Source organism: Microtus pennsylvanicus, chromosome 7, assembly GCF_037038515.1.
Source record: "Microtus pennsylvanicus isolate mMicPen1 chromosome 7, mMicPen1.hap1, whole genome shotgun sequence".
Classification (NCBI taxonomy): Eukaryota; Metazoa; Chordata; class Mammalia; order Rodentia; family Cricetidae; genus Microtus; species Microtus pennsylvanicus.
In genome coordinates this window covers 21,008,913-21,034,469 of record NC_134585.1, presented here as the reverse complement: position 1 = coordinate 21,034,469, position 25,557 = coordinate 21,008,913, and the positions used below count along the sequence as shown (strand labels likewise).

The window sequence follows — 25,557 nt, the reverse complement described above, 5'->3', positions numbered from 1 at the left end:
TCGGGAACTCACTGAACTCAAAGAACTGCCTGTCTTTGCCTCTGGAGTGGCAGGATTCACGGTCTATGCCACCATGCCTGGCCCTCAGCCATCTTAGTACACTTATTTTGTGTGTGCGCACCAGCGTGCACGTGGAAAGCTCAGAGGACACCCGTGGAGTGGGTTCTCTCTCATCGTGGGAATTCTAGCAATTCTGGTTGTCCACATTGGCAACAAACACCTTTACCCACTAAGTGATCTCTGATACCTCTCAAATGTTTGTTGTGTTTTTCAAGACAGAGTTTCTCTGTGCAGCTCACTTTGTAGACCAGACTGGCCTCAAATTCACAAAGATCCACCCACCTCTGCATCCCAAGTGGTGGAATTAAAGGCTTGTGCCACCACCGCCTGGCCTCCTGTTATCTTTCAATAATATGGAGGTATGATTCAGTTGGGTTTTTTGTTGTTGTATTTTTAAAAAACATTTCTATTATTGTATGTGTGTGTGTGTGTGTGCTGTGTGTGTGTCTTGGGGCATATATGGAACTTAGGGGACAATTTCAGGAGTAGGCTCTCCTACCATGTGGGCTCCAGAGGGATTGCTCTGTTGGAGCTCCAGGTGAGTCTGTCTTCTCACTGAGCCCTTCTCTGCTGCATCCTGAATCTTATTCTTACTATGGGGTTATTTTTGAGAAGGACCAGCTGCCCGGGCTGGCCTCAGTGGCCCCAGAGTAGTAAGGCTGGCATTGAACCCATACTCCTGCCTACCTTCTGAGTACTAGGATTCCAGGCATATACCACTACGCTTGGCCTAATGTTTGAGTTTCAAAATCAAACCCACCATAGCTGTTGTACTTTTATAAATAGGGTTCTGAAGACAGCTTGAAAGAAAAAAATGAAATAATTGCCCGACTAGAAGAAAAAACCAATAAAATCACTTCGGCCATGAAGCAGCTGGAGCAAAGGTACGATACTCATGAGTTCCCTCCGTCCCTTCCTTTCTTCCCCTGACACCTGCAATAGAAAGCTGTCCGGAGACCTCGCCTAGGGCCCATGTCTGTCTAAACTGAGCCAGATTTTGTCCTTTTTTTGGTTGTTGCATGGAATCAAGTTGCCTTATTAGGGTGATGATTCATTTGAAGCTGCTGTCTTGGAGATCTTTTAAAGGCACGATATCTGTGACATAAAACTAAACACAAAGACCTGGGGAAAAAATGCACAGGCTTTGGTGGGACTGTCCCATTCTTCACCACTGGCCATCTCTGTGAAAACAGCGGGAGCTGACAGTGTAGCTGCTTTCTGAGCTAGGACCCTCAGCCTAACCCAGGACAGGATTTGTCAGTGGAGTTCTCTTATCCTGGCATTTCATTTTACTGTTGGAAAATGTACCCATTGCCCTGTCACGTTGAGTCAACATGTCTCACCATTGCTTTCTTTGAATCTACTTAGGACAAACATAACTACTGATGCTTACTGACACAAATATTCTTTTATTGACATCCTCTTTCTTCTTTTTTCTTCTTTCTTTTTGTTTTCTTTATCCCCACTTTTACATTTTGGACATCTTTATTACCGTTTCTTGTCTTTGGTTTCTGTCCATTCCATTATGAAGTGACAATGATTTGTTAGCTCAGACTAGGACAATTGCAGTGTCATTGGTGAAAAGTGCTGGCAGTGACCCCCAGGACCAGTACAAATTGGTCAAAGACATCTCCTTCTGAGACGCACTCAAAGCGCAGAGCCCATCCGCTACCCTATGTTAAATGGAAAAGGATTTATGCTATCTCACGTTGTATGGAGCTGCAGGGGCCCTTCATGGTGGCTGTGAAACACAGCAGGTGCCCTGAGCTCCCCAGATGCACTCCTCAGCCTTGTGCAGAGGGCAGATTTGAGCCTCAACTGCTTGGAGGGCAAGATTTTCAAATGGTTTTATCTTTTTAGCTATCTTTTGATGGAAACTAGAAACCTTTGGTTTTAGGCTGTGTTGGCACAGATAATCATACACACACACACATACACACACACACACACCCTGCCCCATTTGCACACTCTGCCTAATGGCTCCTTACTGATTTTTAAAGTTAAGATTTCAAAGCAGTTTCCAAGCCAGGCTGGGTGCTGCCCTGGGCTTCAGCACCTCGTTTTTCTAGTCGTCATCCCCCCACCCCCACCCCAGCGCTCTTTTGTGATAGCACAACTACAAGGCCTACCTCACTTACTTTACTTCCTGTCCCTTTAGAGGAGAAAGCTGAGTCCACCCCTGCCGCCTTAACCCTTAATCTAGTGTAAACCTAGAGGGGACTTCCTTCCTCTCCTTTCCTGGGAGGCTTTCATACTTGCAATGTGTGTTGCCTTACTTAAGTGTCTTGAGGCAGATATGAAGGCACAAGATTCCTCTGTGACTTCTTGTGAACAGTTAATGCCCACTGAATCCTGGGAAATATTTTTATATAAACCTCACAAATCTTGATGGCCAAGGGAGGCAAGGAGTGGAGCTAAGTCTAGGGAGAAACAGTGACTTAACAAATAAAAATGGGGAAAAAATGACCACAACATTTTAAGCTAATCTTTAGTCTTCAAAGTAAAGAATAAAAATTAGGGTGCTGGAGAGATGCCGCAGCAGTTAAGAGTACATGTTCTTATAGAGGACCTGAATTCAATGCCCAACACCTATACGATGTGGCTCACAACTGTCTGTAACTCCAGTTTCAGGAGACCTGACACCCTCTTCTGACCTCAGTGGGCACTAGGCATGTATGTGGTGAACAGACATACATGCAAGCAAAAATATTCATAAACATAAAATAAAAACCTAAAAAAATCCATAGGGAATGATGCCAACAAGCATTAAACCTTTTTGAATCTTAATATATATTTATGCATACGCACATACATATTCAGCTTTGCATAACCGAGCAACTATGTAGAGCTCTGCTAGGACGGCTCTCACTGAGAAGAATGGTTGCTCTTTCAGCTCTTAGCCTTGTAGTGCACCTGGTTCCCAGCACACACATCTCAGCATCACATAAACAGGTGTGTTCTGCACTTAATATAGACCTGTGTGCTACCCGTGGTTTTGTAAAAAGGCAATAACATACCTAGCCATATTTGAGATTTGAATCATTATCCTCCAACAGTAAAAATTGTATTGCTTTGCATTAATTATGGACAAGAAATAAAGCAAATTTCAAGATAGTTTTCTGGGCATAGTATATCTTGTATTGAAAAAAAAAATCACAAAACAATTTCTAGACATTGTGTGGCTCTTTCATGTTTGAGTTTGTGAGTTCTCCCCCAAACTTTGTTTTCATTTAGAAATGTTTCTATTTCCCCATTTTTCTTTTATTTGTCTTCTTCACCCTTTTACACCCTACTTCTAGCCTCAGTTTTACCCAAAGTTGATTTGAATTACACCAGATTGCAGCAAGCAGAGAAGGCACAAATGGAAGCGGAAGATGAGGATGAGCGACGTACCCACGAGTGTCTGAGCAAATCCGACAGTCTGCAGAGACAGATCACACAGAAGGAGCAGCAGCTGTGAGTGTTTGGTCTTGAAGTCAAATTCTTGTACTAATATGGTTTCTGCCAGCCAGTATGGCCACTTAAAGAAGGTGTGTGGGGACATCTGTGATGGCTCAGTAGGTACAGGCAGTGGTCACTGCCAAGCCTCAGCTCCATCTCCAGGACCCTCATGGTAGATCTGCACACGTCCCAGCTCCTTACACTAAACGAATAAATATTTTTAGAAAAAAAAGTTGGGATAGGGATGTAGTTCAGTGGGAGAGGACTCTGCTAGCGTTGAAGCCCTGGGTTCAAGCTCCAAAACCACATACTGAAAATATTGTTACTCCTCCTATTATTTTATCTGTTTACTTTTGGAGGTCATGTCTCATGTATGCCAGGCCTGTATCACAATTAATAAAAACTCAGAGACAGAAATTGGGGTTCAACCTGAAAGTCAGCCAGCCACTGGCTCTTACACCTCTACCTCAGTCTGAAATGGCGATCCTGCCTCCAGGAATCTCAAAATGAGACTGAGACTAAGAGCCGTCTCCTCCTGTTTTATAATCCTCTCTAGGTCTGGGATTAAGGGTGTGCACTGCCACCGCCTGGTTTTTATAGCAAACTAGTGTGGCTACTGGGATTAAATGTGTGTGTCACTGATGCTTGGTCTATAATACTAGCCAGTGTGGCTGTTTTACTTTTCTGATCTTTAGGCAAGCTTTAGTTATTAAAATACAAATGAAATGCTACTACGCTGGCCTACATAATTTCCTAGATAAGCAAGAGTGACTTTGACCCTCTCTTCTTCCTGCTTGCCCCTCTGGATACTGGGATTATAGGTGGTACCACTGTACCTGGCTTATGTGGTGCTGGGGATCAAAGCCTAGGGGTTTGTTTACACCACACAGGTGCTCTCTCCACTGAGCTACATCCTCAGTTCCTATTTTCTAACATTTAATTTTTTTTCATTTTTAATTACATGGCTGTGTGTCTCTTAACTGCTGAGCATCTCTCCAGCACACGTTCTTTTAATAACAAAACTAGCCCATGGTTCCTGGGGAGGAACATTAGTGATGCTTGTAGAGTAACGGCTGAAACTCTTCCAAGTGGCTTTAAAATGTTCTGGTATAACTGTTAAAACTGTTCTAGGCTTCAGTATAACTCATTGGTAGAATATATATATATATATATATATATATATATATTGCTTAGTTTGCATAATGCCCTATGTTCAATCCTCAGCACCACAAAATAAGGACAAGACTTTTCTTTGTACATATAAAAATATAGGCAATTTTTGGTTCTAATTTTATTTAAATTTAAAATTAAAATTACTTATTTATTCTGTTAGTATGCATGAACCAGACTATGTAGGTGGAGGTCAGAGGCCAATTTGTGGGAGTTGGTTTTCTTCTCACCATGTGGGACTATGGGATCAAAGTCAGGTTGCCAGGCTTGGCAGCAAAAGACTTTACCCACTAAGACAGGGTCTCAAAAAATATAGCTCTTACTCCCCTTAACTCAGATGTGATTGCCTCTGCCTCCCAAGTGTTAGAGTGAAAGGTATGTGCCACCACGCCTAGCCTAATTTTATTTAATAATTTATTTTTATCTTATGTGCACCGGTGTTTTACCTGCATGTATGTCTGCATGAGGGTGTCAGATCTTTTGAATTACAGACAGTTGTGAGTTGCTATGTGCTGGGAGTTGAACCTGGGTCCTCTGGAAGAACAAGTGCTTTTAACTGCTGAGCTATGTTTTTAGCCCCCTAATTTTATTTTATTATATTTATTTATTTATTCATTTATTTATGTATGTATACAGTATTCTCTCTGCTTGTATGCCTGCAGGCCAGAAGAGGGCACCAGACATCATTACAGATGGTTGTGAGCCACCATGTGGTTGCTGGGAATTGAACTCAGGACCTTTGGAAGAGCAGGCAATGCTCTTAACTACTGAGCCATCTCTCCAGCCCCCCTAATTTTATTTTTAAAATAAAACCTGACAGACTATCTGAAATTTTTTTTGAAACAGGGTCTTGCTACACAGCCCACATTGGTTATATAGGTGAAGGCAGAAGGATCAGAAATTAAAAATCATTTTTGGCTACATAGAAATTTTGTGGCTACCCTGTCTCAAAAATATATAAGTAAAATAAGAATAAATATAAAAAATAAATAAAATAAATATAAATAAAATAAAAGGGACCGGAGAGATGGCTCAGTGGCTAAGAGCATTTGGTCCTCTTACAGAGGAACTTCAGCACCCACACCAGGTGGCTCACACATGTAATTAAAAAATAGGCCTTTGTTTTTTTTCTTTCCTTTTTATTTTTTTTTATAAAAATAGGCCTTTAAAGAGATCTATAAAAATAAGAGAGTCTGGACGGTATGGGAGAACAACTTGTAACCCTGGCACTTAGGAGATAAAAGCAGGAGCATTAGGATTTAAAGGCTAGACTTGGCTACCTGAGACCCTACCTCAAAATTGACCCAACTAAACACTGAGCTTCTTTCTGTTTGCCATTCAAGGGTGCAGCTGGAAACGGATTTGAAGATTGAGAAGGAATGGAGGCAGACTTTGCAAGAAGATCTTCAAAAGGAGAAAGATGTCCTATCTCATCTTAGAAATGAGACCCAACAAATCATTAGTCTTAAAAAAGTAAATAGTAGTAAAACTTTTATATCAGCCGGGTGGTGGTGGTGCACACCTTTAATCCCAGCACTAGGGAGGCAGAGGCAGGTGGATCTCTGTGAGTTTGAGGCCAGCCTGGTCTAAAGAGCTAGTTCCAGGCCAGGCTCCAAAGCTACACAGAGAAACCTGGGGGGGAGGGAAGGGAGAGAGAAAAAAGAGAAAAAAAATTGGCTACCATGGTCTACAAAGCTAGTTCCTCACCAGCTTAGGGTTGTTAACATGAGAAATCCTGTCTTGAAAAACCAAGAAAAAGGAAAAGAAAAACGGACCAATGCTGATGGAGTTTCATACTATGCTATCTATCTATATAGCTCAGACTATCTGTGAACTCTGTTCTGTAGCAATAGCTGGCCTTGAACTCATGGCCATTCTGTCTCGCCTGTGAGCTTCTGTAAACAATGTGGGGCTGAGAGGATGGCTGTCAGTAAAGTGCTTGCAGGACTTGTAGTCTCAGCTCTGGGGACATCCCTGGGACTCACGCTGGCGGGCCAGTCTAGCCTAATTCATGAGCTCCAGGTCAATGAAAGACCCTGACTCAAAGGAGGTGGTAGGCAGTCCTAAGTACAACAACCAGGGCTGTCTTACAAACACATCTTCTAAAACAAGATACTTTACACAATTTACATGTATATGAGGAAACAGGATAGATATACTTAGTCATTTTAGGAACATGAAAGGTTGTGTGGGTAATAATACACAGAACAGCTAGGAAAAAGCTGCAGATATGTTCTGTTTTTTATAAAAACATGAAGTGAAGCTGGGTGTGGTGTGCACTGAGGGGACTGAAGCAGGACAATCAGGAGGTTGAGGCTTAGCCTAACCACATGACTCCCAGGCCAGTTTGAGCTATAATCCCAGTATCACATGGTGGTTTACAACCATCTCGAAACTCCAGTTACAGGGGATCTGATGCCCTCTTCTGACCTCTGATATCAGGTGTGCACATGGAACACATACATACATGCAGGCAAAACATTCGCACACAAATCTATTTTAAAAAGAGAAATTGGGGGTGGAGGGTGGTACCTGAGAATTCCTCATCAAAGCTTGGAATTCCTGTAATCCCAACAATAGGTAAATGGAAGTAGGGTCAGGACAAGGTCATGCCTCAGTCTCCTGAAAACAAAGCTCAAAGACATTTATACTTTCTTAATATGTATGCAATGTAGAGTTTCTTGGTTTTTCTAAAGTTATATTTCTGTTTTTTATTGAAGGAGTTTCTTAACCTCCAGGATGAAAATCAGCAGTTGAAAAAAATATATCACGAACAAGAACAGGCTCTGCAAGAACTCGGCAGCAAACTTTGCGAGTAATTCCTCTCTTCCTTTAGCTACATGCCTACAGATTCGTGGAAGAGATGGGTGTACTGAATCAGCTCTGCAGAGGGTCTTGAGTACTGGGACACCAAAGACTAGCTTCTTTAGAGTAGTTCTGGGCATTTTAACAGACCTTGGTTTTGAAGGGTTTCATCAAGTGAAGGCCAAAACTACTGTTTAATTTCTTTAGTGATAAAGAATTCAGAAGCTTAAATTTTGTCAGAACATAAGTTGAATTTTTGACAATGTCCAGCGCTATCAGACTGTTTTGAGACAGAGCCAGTTTTGTGATTTTTTCATGCCTTCTGGGGTCACATCTTGCGATGACTCAATGTGATCCTATAGTAAAATGTTATTGATTCTATAGGAAGCCAGGAAAGTGGCTGTAATCTCAGCACTTGGGAGGTAGACGCAGGAAGATCAGGAATTCACGGTCATCCTCAGCAACATAGAAAGGGGCAAGCCTTGAGATCATGCCTTTAAAAAACAAAGACACGGGCTGGAGAGTTGGCTCAGTGGTTAAGCGTACTTGCTGCTCTTACAGAGGACCCAGGTTAAGTTCTCAGCACCCACACAGTAGCTCACAACCATCTCTAACTCCAGTTAGAGATCCATCCTGTCTCCAGGGGATCTGATGCCTGTTTCTGACCTTTGGTCACCAGGCATGCACATGGTACACAAACATACATGCAAGCAACATTTCACATACATAATTTTTCTTAAAAAAAGATAAATGGAAGAGGGGGGGATATCTGAGAATACCATCATTTCAATTTTTATTCTAGGATTGTGTTCCCCTTTCCCTTTCTTGATCTGAGAAAGACTACTGCTTTATTGTCTAGGCTAGTGTTGAATTCCTGTATTAAAGTGATTCGGTCTCCCAAATAGCTGGATTATACATCACTATGACCAGCCACTTCAAATGTAATAAAGTTTCCCTGGTGAGAAAATTAAAACATGTTTAAAGTTCAATAGCAGGTAAAAATTGCATACCATGTAACCATTTAGTGTGATGTGACAGATACTTAGTAACAACTAGCAGGCGTCACTCTTCAGGATCCAGCACTGAGCGGACCAGATTATGGAGAGCTATGCAGATGATACTCCATCAAAGTGCTTAAGTCAGTGTAGTAGCTCTTCTCCAATCCAGAATGAAGACCAGCCTGCTACATGTCTCAAAAGGCAAAAAAGCTGAAAGAGGATTGCCACAAAATTTGGCCAGCCAGGACTACCAAATTTAAATCCTGTTTCAAAACAAAGTAACACATTCATGCAAGTATTTATTTTTTGAAACTAGGTTTCAAGTATCCCAGGCTGTCGTAGAACTCATGTAGCCAAAACATGACCTTAAGCTTCTGCTGTGTAACTTCCGAAGTGCTAGTTTATATGGCACTGGGATCTAACCCATGGCTTTGTGCATGCATATCCAGAGACATTTTCTCTTATACAAGTCAAGCTTTTGAAAAATCTAGTTGTAGCCAGGTGATGGTGGCACAGGCCTTTAATCCCAGCACTCGGGAGGCAGAGGCAGGTGGATCTCTGTGAGTTTAAGGCCAGCCAGGGCTACCCAGAAACCCTGTCTTGGAAAAATACATAATATCCCCGTAGCCAGAGATTGTTAGACCTAAAATTATATACAATTAAAAAATCAATACCTTTGCAATGAACTATTGTTTTGTATTTACATGCATACTAAAATTTGGACTTGTTTGTAATGTTTTTAGATCCAAACTTAAAATAGACGACATAAAAGAAGCCAACAAAGCATTACAGGTGAGTAAAAAGGCTTTCAGTACAGCTGGAAGCTCTTAACATCGGTAAATGTAAATTGTTTAGAGCCTGGTATGTTGAGGAAGCCTTGAGAAGGAAGCATACAAATCCCAGGGGCAGAGGTGGCAGCACTGGAAGGGAGTGTAAGTGTGCTAGTCTAGCCTCCATTTTTTTTTTCTAGGCAAGGTTTCTCTGTACCACAGTCCTCTGTAGACTAGGCTGGCCTTGAACTCAGATCTGCCAGCTTCTGCCTCCTGGGCATGAGCTGGAGACTACCAGCTCCACACTTAGTGAAATTTTTTAAAAGGTGGAAATGGATTACTTACTACCTGCTAAAGAATGCATCATCTTGATGAAAAATGACATTGTAATGCTACTTTAGTAGATAACATATCTTTGATGACCCTCAATTTAGCCTCCTAGAATAGGCTTCTGATATGTCACTTTGATAAGGCTAGAATGTGTGTTACTTTGGGTGTGTGTGTTGGAAGGAATCTTCGGGTCAGCACTTCAGTGTCATTGAGTAATAGCTTTCTGTTCCAAATTACCATATAATCTTTTAATCAAAATGTTACATGAAAATAGCTATTCAAAAAGTCCTAAAGCTTATGTTATATAATTGATGTAATGCCAGCCAGAACTCTGAACCAGTTAAAAAAAAAAAGAGAGAGAGACTAGAAGGTGTTAGATGTCTTGGAACTGGGGTTACAGAAGATTGTGAGCCATGCAGATGCTGGGAATTGAACTTGGGGCCTCTGGACGAACAGCAGCATTTTGCCCCAGGCACCATTCTAAAAAAAGATTTCAAGTAAAAAATGTTTGCTCTCTTGCCTTTTTTAACTCACCTTAGTTATTTGCTCCTGCTCCCAAAGGGAGCTTCTTCCAGTTCTCGCAGCTATCTCCTCTGGCATCTAGCTCTGTATTCAGAGCAATGCAATTCATTCCACTTCCCCCTTTTTATAGTATGGGGAATGGAACTGAAAGGGCCTAGCACACACTAGACAAACACTGTACTTCTGAGCCATGCTGTAGCATGTTTTCTCACCTTGCTATCGAAGTGGTGGTAGCTGTTTGTTCAAACTCATTTTTCCTTAAGTCACCTCAGTAAGCTTTTTTTCCTAGACAGGATTTCACTTTAACCCTGGCTGGTCTCAAACACAGGGGTCGTCCTGCTTCTTGAGCACTGGGATTAAAAGGTCATAAGTATATATCTTGAGGGTTTTTTTTTTTTTGTGTGTGTGTGGTTTTATTTTTGAGACAGGGTTTCTCTAAAGCTTTTGGAGCCTGTCCTGGAACTCATTCTGTAGAATGAGGCTGGCCTCAAACTACTCAGAGGTCTGCCTGTCTGTCTCCTGAGTGCTGGGATTAAAGACAAGCGCCACCACCACTCAGCTCATCACACCTTTCTTATTTCTCCTGGTATCAACTGCCGTTAAATCTCAACACCAGAATATTCTCATTCTTCACCTCTATCAAATGTTCCCTGAAGAAGTTAAGTGGCTCATTACTTTGTCTTGTAAGTCTGCCACCACCCACATCTGACCTGGGCCCTAATGTACTGATATTTCTAAGTTCCTTTGACCTCTGAGAGCTACTGCCTGAGCCTGTGCATTTTTTGGGTTCCTGTTCTGAAAAATGATGGGTCATAGGAATTCTGCATTTTCAGTTTTCATGCTTTTGAGCTAAGTACAAGTGTTGCTCGTTAGAACACTAACATTCATCTTTACCTGTTAGGGACTGGTCTGGCTGAAAGACAAAGAGGCAACGCACTGCAAGCTTTGTGAGAAGGAATTTTCACTCTCCAAAAGAAAGGTAGGAGGCGAGAAAGTGAGCTCAAACATTTTGGCAACAAAAATGGCTTCTAACTGCTTCCCCCCCCCTTCCTAATTTTTCCATTAATAGCACCACTGTAGAAACTGTGGGGAAATTTTCTGCAATGCCTGCTCTGACAACGAGCTGCCTTTGCCTTCTTCACCAAAGCCAGTGAGAGTCTGTGATTCCTGCCATGCAATACTCATTCAGAGATGCTCTTCTAACGTGCCGTGACCCGGGAACTCAGTCCTCCTGCACAGAAGCACCTGCAGTGAGTGTGAGGACCAAGTGTCCAGTCAGCACCGTACCTCTCCTCCAGCTAACACACAGAATTCTAAGTTGCACAGTTAGGATTCCGTTTCTGCACTTACTTGGATTTTAAGATAGCATGTTTTATCACTACTTTGAACAGTCATGTATCCCTTAAGGAAAGGCCGGACAGCAGAGCTAAAGATGCACTTTTGCCTTATCTTCTAGAGGCCTTCTTGAGAACGAGGCCACAACTTGTTTCTGAACTGTCGAGCTGGCACTTGATGGTGCCTGTAATTCTCTTTAATGCACTTTAAAGCTTCACAATTCTCAGAGGAAGACTGGAAATGCACCCACTTTGTGATAGTATGCCAATTGAACATCCTTTTTTGAAATAATATTGAAACAAAGTTGTCCATTTTTGACCATGGACTTCCTTGCCTCAGCTACGAAGTGTTGGGATGATAGGTGTGTGCTTCCATACCAGGCTGCAGTCTTCATTGTCTGGTAAGATTCTAATTTAATTGTATTTATTTGCGTGTTCTTTTCCCATCTTCTACAATGGTCAGTAATTTTATCTCATACCTTTCTTTTCGCTTGCCTACACCTTTCATATAGTGGACTGAAGTACCAGCTTTCCCTTTAATTCTTTAAGGGATGTTAATATTAACCATCATAAATATAACCTTGTCACAGAAGCTCCTTTTTGTAAAGGGTTGGCCCCCAAAGACGAAAACATCCTTCCTGAGGGATGATGGGAAAACACAGGCTTTTTAAAGATTCTAAGTATTAAAAATAAGAGCATTTAAAACTTACCTATGCTATAACAGAATTAGTTTCTCCATCCTCCAGTTCTCTTAGGAAACATTATATTGCAGTGTTACATCTACCCACAGTAGAATTTTACCCGATATATCAAGTACCTTTATGCTATGGTCTTAGGCAGATAGTGGTTTCTTATTTTTTCAAGCAGAAAAACAAAACATTAAGTTACTTAAACCATGACCATTCAGGATCTTAATATTATTAATCTCCAGTTTTGCACTTTTAAATCTATAAACTCTATAGAGATTTTACATTCCTAAAGACAGTTTAGTGACTGGGCACTTTTCTGATTCCTTATTCTTTGAGATCTTTTCATTTGTTGTATTTCAGTAAGTTTTATAATTTGCCAAAATTACAAAACCAGTATTTTCACCAGCTTCTGAGGTTAACTTAGATTTTGAGATGTCCCATTTTTTGGAAACAGGGATTCATGTAACCCAAGTTGGCTTCTAACTTGGTGTGTAGCAGAGGATGACCTTGAACTCCACACATCCCAACTCCTGAGATTACAACTATGTGGTGCTGAGGATGGAACCCCTGGCTTTGTGCAGGCCAGGTAGTACCAACTGATCTACCCAGCCCCCAAGAAGTCATTTGTTGAGTACTGACAGAAGTGGCCTTGAAACAGAATTAAGATGGTAAGGCAAGAAAGAATGCTACAAGTTCAAGGCCAGTCTGGTCCATCCCTATAACTCCAAATTAGCTTATGCTATGTACATATACATACAACAGTGAAAACCTGGCTCAAATATTAGAAAAATAATTACATTCTTGAACCGTTTTTGTTGTTGTTGTTTTGTTTGTATCTTGAGACAGGGTTTCTCTGTAGCGTTGGAGCCTGTCTTGGAACTAGCTCTGTAGACTAGCCTGGCCCTGAACTCAGACATCCACCTGTCTCTAGGATTAAAGGTGTGTACTACCACTGCCTGGCTTCTGAACCAATTTTTTTTTTTTTTTTTTTTTGGTTTTTCGAGACAGGGTTTCTCTGTGGTTTTGGAGCCTGTCCTGGAACTAGCTCTGTAGACCAGGCTGGTCTCGAACTCACAGAGATCCGCCTGCCTCTGCCTCCCAAGTGCTGGGATTAAAGGCGTGCGCCACCACCGCCCGGCTTGAACCATTTTGTATTGATGAGAATAGACTAAGATTTTTATGACTGTTGGAAGTGAGCATAAATGAAAAAATTTCAAATACTTTATTTTGTGCTTTTTGTTATAAACATGGACCTTTTCTGGGGCAGCATTAACTTGATTCCCAATGTCTGGGATGAGAATATAGCTCAGTGGCAAAATGTTCGCTTACTGTGTGTATTAAAGCCCTGGGTTCTCAATCCACAGCACCACTAGCAAAATAAATAAATAAATAAATAAAATCTAAATTTAGGATACCCCATTCATCACAAAACATTCAGTTTTTATTTTGCAAAAACTTGTCATTTCCTTGCTTACCCTAGCTAGTACTACCACAAAGATGTAATCATGGTGCCAAGGAATTGTAATTCTAATCTGTAATGTTTTTAAAATAAATGTGAATTTTATAAAACGAAGTTTTGAGAAATTAACAATTTTTATTGCTTTAAAGATTTGTTTGTATCTGTTTATGTGTGTCTGTGTGAGTGTATGCCACATATGTGCAGGTGGTGGAGGAGGCCAGGAAAAGGTATTGGATTCACTGCAGCGACATGAGTCGTGATCTGCCTGATGTGGGTGCTGGGAACCAACCTCAGGTCCTCTGGATGAGCAGAAAGTACTCTTAACCACTGAATTGTCTCTCCGGCCACCTCCATTAAGACTGAAGAAGGTAACCCTTGAAGAGCTTCTGACCTCTCTGCCAAGCATGCAGACAAGGTCATTAGTGTGTAGGCTCTAGGTGAAATCCTCAGTCTCCAAAAAAAAGACAGAAACTCACTTTTTCAGAACTATAGGCTCCGAGTAACAAGCTGTGGTGCTCCTTTACAGTCAATTTATCAGAAATCTCAATTTAGCATCCGAATTACATACATGCTATCCAAATATTTGCCTCTGCCAAGTGCTGGGATTAAAAGCATGTGCCACCACACTTTCCACTAATGTACATTATAACCAATAACTGACACAAAGCATTCTAGAACATACAACATTCCTTTTTCTCCCATGTTGACATTTATTAAATGAATAACATTTCTAGCAAAAAACAAGTAACAAGTTCAATAGCTGAGTTCACATTGACAGGTTTCAATCTGATCCATTAGCCAATTTAGGGGAAAGCCACATTGATCAAAGTGATAAGATTAGAAAGCACCCTTCCCTTGCTAAACAGAGCTTAAATACTCAAAACCAGTACCAGATGCAAAATCCAGCTGTAGCATTGTTTTACATTTTCCTAAATGCAGTCATTTACACAATTTAAAAACCCTGTTTTCTTGGGTAAGAAACTGAAAACACAAGAATACATCTATCATAGTAAATACCCATGTATTTACACCGAGTTCTGTCATCAATGAGAATTCTTAGTTACTCCAACAAACTCAAATTTTGGAAACATTTTTGCTATCTTGGGCAAGTGCTATGAGGATTTTAAAATCTAGGGCTATAATTTCAACTACTACTCCCATGTCCCTGGGTTCATAATTAATTCAAAACACAATTTTGGCTATTTAGAATCCAGATACCTCTCTTACAAAATTATTCAGAGCTATGCTTGATAAATGAGATTGAAAAGAGAATGCAGAATTAACTGAACTTATATTCCTGAAGCCACTTGAATGCATCTTTAGGCTTTTTATTTACAGGGTGTCCAGGAAAGAAAGCTAGCTAACTACTCAAGCTCTATCCATCCCAGATGTGTGCTAAGACTTACAGTCTTGTCCACTCACATTGCACCATGCTACTTTTTGTAGAGCTAACAGTAAAATACATCATCCCAAATCTTATGAAGGCAACACATCTTTAAGAGTACCTATATATAAAAAGTAGCAACATCAGTGGTTTCAATATAAAAATTTATTAAGTCAAAGTATGCAACAAATAAAACCTACAGAAAACAGATTTTCCCATCACAATCTGTTGCTTTACCAAATAATATCTTGAAAACACATTCCTTCAGTCATTATAAAGTTCTTGAAATACAAAAGAAATTAAATCCGTAAGAAAGTCTAGTAGACAGATGTTGTTGTTAGGACTTGTACGTTGGTGGTGGTGTTTTCAGTACATCCCACGCCATCCACCTCCACTCATTCCACCTTGCCCATAGTAACCTCCACCGCCTCCACCACCACGACCTTAAGAAGACATTTAAGAACCACCTGTCAGATGTCCATGCACATCACCATATTTATATTTTAAGTCAAAGACATTGCCAATACAAAACCTGACTTACCATAACCTCCCAAGCCATCAGGAGTGCCATATCCTCCACTGTAGTTGTTCCCCATTCCCATTCTCCCAACAGATCCATATCCTCCTTGATTATCTGCACATTTAAAAAAAAAAAAAACAAACAGGACGGTTTCCAAAGTAGCCAATACTGCTTATTCTAAAAAGTTTATAAACCCAGGTTTGGGAAGGGTATGCCAAAGCACCAAGGCAGGAGGATTGTGAGGCCAGCGTGGGCTACAGAGCAGGATGAACCCGTCTCAAATACAAAAGTATACATACCCATTCCATCTCTGCCATAGCCTCCCATTCCAGAGCCACCTCCAGGGGTGGAATTCAAGAAGAGTTCAATGTATCGATGTTCTTTAAAAAAGAGGAGTGGAAAAAGGTAAGAATAGTAGAGAAGGGAATATTGGAGCAAATATTAATTAAAGGTCAATTAGTATTTAAAAAGCCGGCTGATCCACACATAAAGGACTATTTTAGGCATCCATTAAAGTCTAGACATTATTACTAGGTCAAATGATTTTAAGCCCTAAGATCTACCACAGGCATTTTAACAAGTAATTATTTTATAAACTGCACACATCTATAAAACAGAAGCATCCCAAAGACACCACTTACGCATGTTGTTTTTATCTTTAGACATGGCAGCCACGGCATCTTCATGTGTCACAAACTCTACATCTGCCTCTCCTGTTGCTCTGCCATCAGCTCCAATGTCGATATGAACTCGTATTGGATTGAGTGGTGAGAAGAACTAAATAAAAGTTATTCAATTTTAAATTTCAATTATTTAAAATTAGGCACATAATTTTTTTCCTAATCCACTAAAATAAACTATTGAGAGTCTATAGGGCTCCAGCATTGTGGAGGTAGGGTGTCACCCTTTACTACAAAGGTGGTCAATTTGGCTCACATAGAGGACTATATTTTATTTTTTCTTCTTCAAGACAGCGTTTCTCTATGTAGCTTTGGTGACTGTCCTGGAACTGGCTCTTATAGACCAGGCTGGCCTTAAACTCAGGGAGCTTTTAAAGTAAGGCAATACTAAATTTTAAACAAAAAAATTTGAAACTGGCTCCATGTGCAAGGTTAGGAATATCTTGAAGTTTGGGGTTGTTCCAGACCCTATTGCTAAAGGCAAATTCCTATATGATTGACTGACTCCCCCCCACCTCCCAGACAGGGTTTCTCTGTAGCTTTGGTGCCTGTCCCGGGACTAGCTCTAGTAGACCAGGCTGGCCTCGAACTCCCAGAGATCCACCTGCCTCTGCCTCCTGAGTGCTGGGAACTGAGTTTTTTTTTAATGCATTTTTTAAACCTGCTTAAAATCTCACATAGGTCAGTATATAAGGGACACAAACACCTATGTACATATTAAGTAAATAATCTATCACTAAATGACAATCCTAGCTTGAATCTTAACAAATAGAATAGATAAGGCATGGTGTCTGCCTGTCATTCCAACATGCTCAAAGCCAAGTTAGGATTTCTAAATTCTAATCCAGTTTGGGCTACAATGAGACCTCCCCGCCAAGAATAATAAGTAAAAATACCCACTATGAACCACACTTACATTAGCAATATCATTTTCAGTCGCACGAAAAGGCAGCCCTCTCATGTGCACAAAATGACCACCATGGAAACCTGAACTTGCATCACCAGCTCCACCGTAGCCATGTCCTCCCATGCCTAGATTATAAACCATCGTGGGTTCAGGTAAGTATATACATATAAATCTATAAGCCAGTGAAACGACACAAGTTTCCATTAGCTTATTAAAGTTGCCTAATTACTACTGGAAGCTTACTAAGGAAACAATACAATTCACTTCAGCATGACAATATTCTTAGTTTACCTCTTCCATCTCTCATCCTGTCATCAAAGCCATCATTTCCATAGCCATAATTATTATAGCCACCATAGTCATCAAAACCTCCATAGCCTGTGCAAATAAAAGAAAAAAGAAATACCATCCTGAGTAATTTATTTTGTAAGCTAATTTACAAAGTCATTTTGTAGTCAATAATTTTAGCTTCTTCATTGATGTTTGCAGCTTACTGCACATGAGGAAAGTAGTTAACCCTTGATGGAAATGAAAATAACCACAGGATAAATTCAAACATAACATGAAAACCAAATTTCATCTTTATGCCAAGAAGAAACATGCCAGTTATCTTTACTTTCATTTCTACATTACATTTTCTAGGTGTTAATATGTGCATCAATCAAGTTTTACAGTGTAAATCCCATAATTTCATGAACAGGTTTTAAAACCTTGTAGGTACTGAAATTACTGCCATTTCTGTATTTCTTGACAAAGTGTCAGGAACATCAAGAAAATGACAACAGAACCTTTGTTCATTAGATACACATACCACCATCATATCCATCACCTCCTCGTCGCATTCTGTCATACATACTTCCACGCCCAGCTCCATAATAACCCCCTCTTCCTCCTATTGGTCTATCATATGGTCCCGGTCGCTGTCCCAGCAATCTTCTTGGTGGATCATAAAATCCTTTGATTTCACTCCTGCTACTCCTGAAGATCTCAATGTACCTATTTTAAAAGGGTTAAAGTATATGTTTCAGCGTGGATATATTAGAGAGTAATTAGATACTGGGCAAAATGCAGTGTCTATATCTAGGTACATAACCCAATTTAAATTGCCTAAATAAGCCATAAGGTAACATTTTTACACCTACAAACTTAAATAATTAAATATTTACGTTTTACATAGACAAATGAGTCATTTGAAAACACTGAATTATGAATATATTTTTAGTTTGTTTCCTTTAGTACAAGATAGATATGTAAGAAAAACAGGTGATTATACAAAAACAAATTTAACAACACCCTACAAAGAAATGGAAACAGATAATCTAATTTTAATTTAAACTATTAGCATTAATTCCCCACCCAAATCTGTAGTTTCCATGTTAAATTTAGGTAATTATCAATTCTTTAAAACTACCCCCAGAAAATGTTATGGTTACCCCCCCATTTAAGCAATAGTGACCCACAACCCCCAAAAATAAAAATTTAACACCATCCCAAACTCTCCATCCCCACCTGTGCCCTATTCTTTCCTTGTGTTTCCCCAGAGCATTTTCTGCTATCTCCTTTGAAGCAAACTGCACGAAGGCCTCCCCTGTGCTTCTCCCCTGGTAGTCCATCGTCAATGTTATCCCATTTGGCACGATTTCCAACCCTTTAACCCAAGGACAAATACCCCATCAAGGGGAACAGTGTTAAAGGCTGAAACATTCCCATCTGAATCAAATATTTAAAACAAGTCAAAACAAAACAAAACGCGAAGTTTCCCATCACCCCATAATACAAATGGAATATTTTTCAAGTATCATTGGATTAAATATTTTCTGTGACCAGTGTCTTAAAATTATACTTCTAAAAGCCCACTACATGAAAAACTACATATTTAACTGTGCTCCCAATGATAACTCATAGCCCATGTCACCATAGTTATTCTCAGTTAACTATACTGTACATTAATCAATGTTTACATAGCCTATACATTCTCTATGGAATATTAACTGGAGCACAGTTCTCATTTTATTATATAACCCAGATTACCACAAAATTTAGTTCCAAAATCAAACGAGTTTTATAAATTAAAAACCATCTAATAAAAAACACATACAGTTAAAATACTACTAAACTTTGACTAGTACTAGAGGTACCTTGAAAGAACTGAACTATTTCCTCTTTGCTGCAACCAAATGGCAGTCCTCGAAGTCGCACTGTCCCATCACTAGCGTCATTTGGACCATTATGTTTCATAACCCAATCCATTTCAATATCGCTTGATTTAAATGCTATGAAAATAAACAAGCACATAAAAGCAGTCAATCACAACACCCTCTTACCAAGATTTGAACACCTCTCAAGTGTCACAGTGAGGAATGCATGCATGCAATTCCTACAACAATCAGCAACAGAATACTCTATTATAAAAACTCTACTTTGGGGTGGGGCAGGGAAAGGTAATGAAACTCACCCCTCACCTACCAAACAACGCTGAACCACCAGAGTAAAATTTGTTGTAACACACCTTTTCCACAGTCCACTCACTTTTTTTTTTTTTTTAACTTTTCAGGCTTCAATATTGACCCAAAGCTACCGGATTTTTTTTTGCTTTGTTTTGCAGACAGGGTGTCAGTGTACCAATAGCTATGAGTGCTAAGATTACCCGAGTCACCAGCCCAACAACTGCAAAATGTTTAAAAATAATCACATAAAAGGTGTATATAATATAGTCATCTATATATAATATAGTCATCTATTCATATTGAGATTTGAGCATTTAAAAAAAAACCACAGTAGCTAGGTGGACCTCAAGGTCATCTTTGACTACACCAGCAATTGGAGGGCACTACAAGACCCTATCTCAAAAACAAAAGAAAACAAGGAAAAACACTGCTGAAACCCAAATGCTATGTGGAATATGATAGATGGTACATGCCCAAGATCTCAGTACTCGGGAGTTAAGGCAGGATTTTGAGTTTGAGACCAGCTGGGACTATAAGGAAACTGTTTCAACAAACACTCAGATGAGTACCTTTCAACATCTTTTTTTGGTGGGTGGGTGGGGGGATTTTAAGACAGGGTGACCAAGAACCAGTCTGGTTTTGAATCACAGATGCCTGCCTGCCTGCCTCTCAGCCCCAGTGCAGAAACTAAAGGGAAGCCGGGTGTGGTGGCGCACACCTTTAATCCCAGCACTCGGGAGGCAGAGGCAGGTGGATCTCTGTGAGTTCGAGACCAGCCTGGTCTACAAGAGCTAGTTCCAGGACAGGCTCCAAAACCACAGAGAAACCCTGTCTCGAAAAAAAAAAAAAAAAAAAAAAAAAAAAAAAAAAAAAAAAAAAAAGAAACTAAAGGGAAGTGTCACCACTCCATGTTATGCTCATCCTCTTAACATTTTTAGTTAAGCAGATTTAACACAGTGACACTCATAGGGCACTTAAAAAGCACAGCATGAAGCCCCTTCCATCCCCCAAGACACACACACAAAACCTCCCCTAGAGGCAGCTACTTTCCTTGTAAAATTCCAGAATACTTTAGAGACTAATGCAGAAGTTCCGCAGCTGTGGAAAAACTTACCAGTCCTTGCTTATTTCACTACACAGCTGCAGGAATCCTACTCACCTGAATATTCCAATCTTTCCCTCACCACCTCCTCCCGTCAACAAAACAATTTTTTTCACTTGATTCCTTTAGGCTGACGGTATATCAACACCATTCACTAATGGTTAATTCCATATCATCTGTTAGAGGCAGCATCTACAGAGTTAACAATTCTAATTTTCTTAAAATCAAATGGCAGCACACTTACTCCTACAACCCTAGCCCTGGGAGGCTGAGGCAAGACATTCAGGAATTCAAGGCTATACTCTGTCTTTGAAGAAGGAAGGAAGGAGTGAGTTGGGGGAGGGGGAGGCAGGGATATGGAATGGAGTGGTGGTTGAGGGGTGGAAAAGTTAGGCAGATTTCTGAATTTGAACTCAGCTTGGTCTACACAGTGAGTTCCAGGACAGCCAGGGCTACAATTGTGAGACCCTGTCTTGGAGGGAAAAACACAAAACAAAAAGGTATTTTAGAACTTGGCATAGTGGCACACTTTGGAGGCAGAGGTGGTGGGTTTGTAAGTTCAAGGTCAGCCTGATATACGGGACAGCCAGGGCTACACAGAAAAACTGTCACCAAAAACCGGGGTGGGGGTGTAAATTTCTAAAATTCATGCATCAACGAACCCAAGGATATAGTTCAATGATAGAGTAAATGTCTATCATGTGTCAACCTTTGGATTACATTCTAAACACCCTTCCCCCAATAATACATGTATTAAAGACAATGTTTAATTTCTATTCCAGTGGTTATTAATGTGTATATCATCAGCATTTCTGTTTTGTGTGTACTAGTGACTGAGCCTCAAACCCCGCTGAAAGAAAATCTAGGCCCATCTTTAAAGCAAAGCCCGTGGAAGGTGCCACTCTTGACAGAACCAAAATGGCGAAAACACAATTTAAAAATTGACATTATAAGTAATTCTCAGTGCACTTGATTTAAAAGAAAGCATGAGGCCCTACATGGTGACACATGTCTTTGATCCCAGCATCTGGGAGACATTAGCAGGCTCTGAGTTCAAAGTCAGCCAAGTTCACATAGTGAGACTATCAAAAAAAAAAAAAAGGCATCATGGGGTTGAATGGCTCACTTATCTGCCATTCGATGGCTACTTAAAACATTGCATTTCTGAGCCTGGTATTCACTATAAAATACAGCATTAACTGCTGGGCGGCAGTGGTGATGGCCGTGTGTGCCTTTAATCCCAGCACTCAGGAGGCAGAGGCTGGCAGATCTCTTGTGAGTTCCAGGACAGCCAGGACTACACATAGAAACCCTATCTTGAAAAAACCAAAACAAACCAGCAGTAGGCAAGTGAGGTATTGGCACCCACTGCTGTGTTTTACAAGAATATTTATATTATGTAGTTCTAATCTGCTTCAGCTAAAAATTCACCTTTGACTATTAGAGTTTATGGACCCTGTAAAGAAGTGGTTCTCAACCTTCCTAATGCTTCGACCCTTTGATACAGGTTCTCATAAACTATAAAATTACTTTTGCTGCTACTTCATAACTGTAATTTTGTTTCTGTTATGAATTTTAAACACCTGTATTTTCCAATGGTATCAGTGAACCCACTGAGAACCACTGCTGTAAAACCAACAAGATGCTCCACAAAACCTCAACTGTATCTGAAAACCATAAACAACTACTTTAATCTGTGTATGTGCTAGTATACACTCATACTTCAGTGTAATGTGGAGGTTATAGGAAAACTTTTATTCATCAGTTCTTGACTTCAATTAACAGAATTTTACTGGAAAAGCCAACACGATTTGGACCAAACTATCTCCCAGGGTGACATTCCACTCCAAGTCAGAAGACAGGAAACTGCCTTGCTGTAACATACCTTTAAACTCAAGTCTAGAATCCTACGAAAACATTATGGGCAATTTGTTCTGAGACCTTAATAAAGCTTTCAGAGGTTGTGCAACTGTTCACTACTTAGACTACTCCACTCCAACCTTTCTTTGCTAACTACTATCTGCTTTAGGGAGCCCAGCGTTCTCAGGCCCCTAATTCTGTTCTAGACCTTGAGACAGGGAGACCAACCTGAGTTACACTACCCCCAAATCCAAGAGCGTCACAGATGCAGCCCCTTGCCTATGGTCCACCTACAGTGGATGGATGCTAAAGCAGAAGGGTGGTTTGAGCCCAAGAATCCCAGGCTGGCCTGGGTAAGCAGGGAAACACTATCAGAAAACCTCCAAGTGTTAGTACCAATTGAAAATACTAGCAGTTAAAATGAAGCCAACTTTTTGAGACTTTAAATACAACTTCCTAAAGAAAGCAAAAATTTCAGTCACAAAAGACTACATACTATTCCAGTTTTATACCAAGAACACAAAAATCTATAAAAAAATAAACACGATCTGTGACTGAAATAGAACAGGTCAGCATATGGAATGACTGTTAGTCCGTACATCTTTTTGAAATGGTAAAGTGTTTTTTAAACTGAGCTGTGGTAGTCTGACACTAGAGATACACCAAAGTCCACAGAATACCACTTTAAACAGAAGTTAATGGATGTTATAAACAGTGTGGTGGCTCATAGCTGCCATCCCAGCAGCTGGAGGCAGAAACATCAACATCCTCGAATCTCCAGGCCAGCAGCAGTCCACAGGGACTCTATCTCAAAACAACAAAACCATCTTGTAAGCAGAGGCAGGAGACTCAGAGTTAGAGGGCAGCCTCCTGTACATATCCAGTTGCAAGCTACTATCAAGAGCCTCTCTCAAACAACAAAAAATTGTTTATAATGCAATCCAATAAAGAAAATGTGGGCATATTACTTAGTTCTTTCCAATCGGATCTGAGTCCTTTGATTTTTCAAAGGCCATTAAGGATCTGCCTATTCCAGGTGGCATGGGCACTACTGCAAGCTAACTTTCAGGTCCAGGATATTCTTTTTTCCTTTTTAACCCATCTTCAATGGAAATCACCGACACAGTTCTGATTTAAGGACCCAAAACATGCAGACCATTATTTTGGTTCAAAACATCACAGTTCGACACTTTGTTCTAAACATGCCTAGCCATCAAATGAAAACAAATATAGCTGATTTCCGGCTTTAATTACAAGTCGACACAAAACACAGCTCTCGGAGAACAACGTTGCTGAACTAGCCACCCTGGCCTAAAAGCAGTCCCGTAGTTCACCCGGACCCGGCCTACTTGAAACACACTCATTTCATCCTAAATCACTCATTCTCTTACAAAATTAAGGTCTTGGTAAACATCTAATGTGGAAAAAAAAATCCTTTGGCGACGTGTACGTACTCTTTCCGCAGCTCCAAAGCTGGACTACAAAGGCCGGCTAAGCATCCTTTCCCTCCTCCCGGAGACTTTCCGTTTACCTAGCTTGCCCTAGAGACCAGAGAACTAGGGGGACGCCCCGCCTCCGGCTCTCGGCAAGGCCGGGAGAAAAGGCCTCGGCCACCGAGCGGCGGGATTACAAAGGACCACCGTGTCCGCCTTTGTCCTGCATCTGCCAGAGGATCGCCCGCGCCGCCATTGGCTTCGCCTTCCCCCGGCTCCACCTGTCTCATCCCGGGGATCTGCGTCAGCAGTCACTAGCCGCCCCGCCAGCCCAGGTAGTCCCTTCGAGGCCACGGAGGACGGAGGCCGCTGTGGGAGGCCGGGCCGCGCCGGGCGCCATTTCCACCGGGAGCGCGTCCCGCCGCCCCGCCGTCCTTGCTCGCCGAGCTCTCCCACCCTCATCCCTACCGGAGAGCTCGCCCTCCCCCCGCCCCAAGCCCACACAGGACCCCCGGCCTTCCCAACACTTTCCGGAGCTGAAGACGACAAAGTAGCCCGAGCGGGGAAAGGCGGGAAGGCGACCCGACAGCTACAGACCCCAAGATGGCGGCAGCCGAGCGGCGGGGAGAGCGGGCGAGCGGCTGGAGAGCGCGGCGCCGGCCCTTCCTCCCGGAGGCAGACAGCCCCAGAGGCCAGCCGACGCCACGCTCCCTCACCGGCTCCCGGACTCCTCGGCCTTCTCCCGACTCCGCTCTCGGCACCTACCGGTCCAACCTACCCCCTTCTACTTCAGATACCCTGTGGGGCGCTAGTAACGCCGACTCCGACGGTCGCGGCGGGCGGGCAGGCACGGCCGCTTAGTCAGCGGGTGGCGCTCCCGACAACAGCCTCTCCCTCCCAACCGTCCGCGGCGGCTACGACCGCGTAGGGAGCTGCGCAGCACAGACACTGGCGAGGGGGGATGGGAGGGAGCGAGCGAGGAGGAGGGGGCGGGGCGGAGCTCACGGGCCGGCCGCGCCGCTCTCGCGAGACTCGACTGACAGGCCGGTCTCGGCGGGGGCGGGGCGAAGCGCGCACTAGGGGTCGCCTGGCTGCGGCGGCCACTCTGTAGCTCTCTGGTTTCCCAGTCAGCCGTCAGATCCTCAGAGTTCGCTTTTGTTCCTCCCACCGGAGGACGTGCGTGGGTTCTGAGGAACCGTGGCGTCGCGGTTTGCTAAGGCGCTTTCTTGCTTCCCTGAGGATACATCCCGTAAAGGCCCGCCCTTGCCCTGCGTGGAGGGAGCCACGTGGTTCTGCACCCCAAAAACCAGGGAAAGGCTTTTCTCTTCCACCATGTTTGCGTTACGTAACCAGAAAAAAAAAAGGATGTTTCGCCTGCAAAGTTAAAAAGACGCCCAGCAGGATTTCGGTCCCAGCCTGGGGTTTTGCTCTCCTGCCTAGCCCAACCAGCTTTGACTTCTTGATTGCCTTCCTACCTGCCATGTTTAATTTTTCTCGTCATTAAGCCCAGTGACAGCTCAGTGGCTCGTGGCAGTTGTCTTCGTTTACTATATAAAGTTTGATGTTCCTGAAAATTAGCTACGAAACACTTTGGGGGTTCCATGCTGCTACCAAGGTTCCTCATGACACATTTATGACCTTTTAAG

The 25,557-nt window shown here is 41.8% G+C and overlaps 2 protein-coding genes across 19 annotated transcripts in view; one reads left to right on the top strand and one right to left on the bottom strand.

Moving 5' to 3' along the window:
* The window catches only part of Rufy2 (RUN and FYVE domain containing 2), a 35,728-nt gene extending 22,210 nt beyond the window's left edge, over window positions 1-13,518 (top strand). For 3 of the 5 annotated variants that reach the window (XM_075980106.1, XM_075980103.1, XM_075980104.1), the window contains exons 12-18: window positions 847-944; window positions 3,397-3,516; window positions 6,015-6,144; window positions 7,392-7,486; window positions 9,218-9,266; window positions 10,998-11,075; window positions 11,166-13,518. In XM_075980106.1, the coding sequence (XP_075836221.1) occupies window positions 847-944; window positions 3,397-3,516; window positions 6,015-6,144; window positions 7,392-7,486; window positions 9,218-9,266; window positions 10,998-11,075; window positions 11,166-11,309 (714 nt within the window). In that variant the 3' untranslated portion in view covers window positions 11,310-13,518. Of the gene's footprint in view, window positions 1-846; window positions 945-1,591; window positions 3,013-3,359; window positions 3,517-6,014; window positions 6,145-7,391; window positions 7,487-9,217; window positions 9,267-10,997; window positions 11,076-11,165 lie in introns of those variants that run through there. The other 2 variants (XR_012911336.1, XM_075980107.1) reach the window with 2 other exon arrangements.
* A 746-nt stretch (window positions 13,519-14,264) lies between these two features.
* On the bottom strand, window positions 14,265-24,848 carry Hnrnph3 (heterogeneous nuclear ribonucleoprotein H3). 14 transcript variants are annotated; one of them, XM_075980111.1, is made up of 10 exons: window positions 24,709-24,848; window positions 19,208-19,342; window positions 18,579-18,717; window positions 17,881-18,065; window positions 17,361-17,447; window positions 17,079-17,194; window positions 16,124-16,259; window positions 15,782-15,862; window positions 15,504-15,596; window positions 14,265-15,405 (listed from the first exon to the last, which is right to left on the bottom strand). In XM_075980111.1, the coding sequence occupies exons 2-10, from the start codon at window positions 19,317-19,319 to the stop codon at window positions 15,329-15,331; spliced, it is 1,026 nt and encodes a 341-aa protein (XP_075836226.1). In that variant the 5' UTR covers window positions 19,320-19,342; window positions 24,709-24,848; the 3' UTR covers window positions 14,265-15,328. The 14 variants fall into 14 exon arrangements, with proteins under 14 accessions (XP_075836226.1, XP_075836231.1, XP_075836224.1 ...); XM_075980116.1 differs by having other exon boundaries at window positions 17,926-18,065; XM_075980109.1 differs by having other exon boundaries at window positions 24,690-24,826.
* Window positions 24,849-25,557: the final 709 nt, after the last annotated feature.

Bases quoted from the DNA above. Each gene is read 5' to 3' on its own strand.
- Hnrnph3 (XM_075980108.1), bottom strand. From the start codon at position 19,364: ATGTGCTTGTTTATTTTCATAGCATTTAAATCAAGCGATATTGAAATG. The intron at 18,718-19,207 runs GTACCTCTAGTA...CTTGGGTTAAAG, and splicing joins AATAGTTCAGTTCTTTCAAG to GGTTGGAAATCGTGCCAAAT. The intron at 17,448-17,880 runs GTATGTGTATCT...TTATTTGCACAG, and splicing joins AGGTGATGGATATGATGGTG to GCTATGGAGGTTTTGATGAC.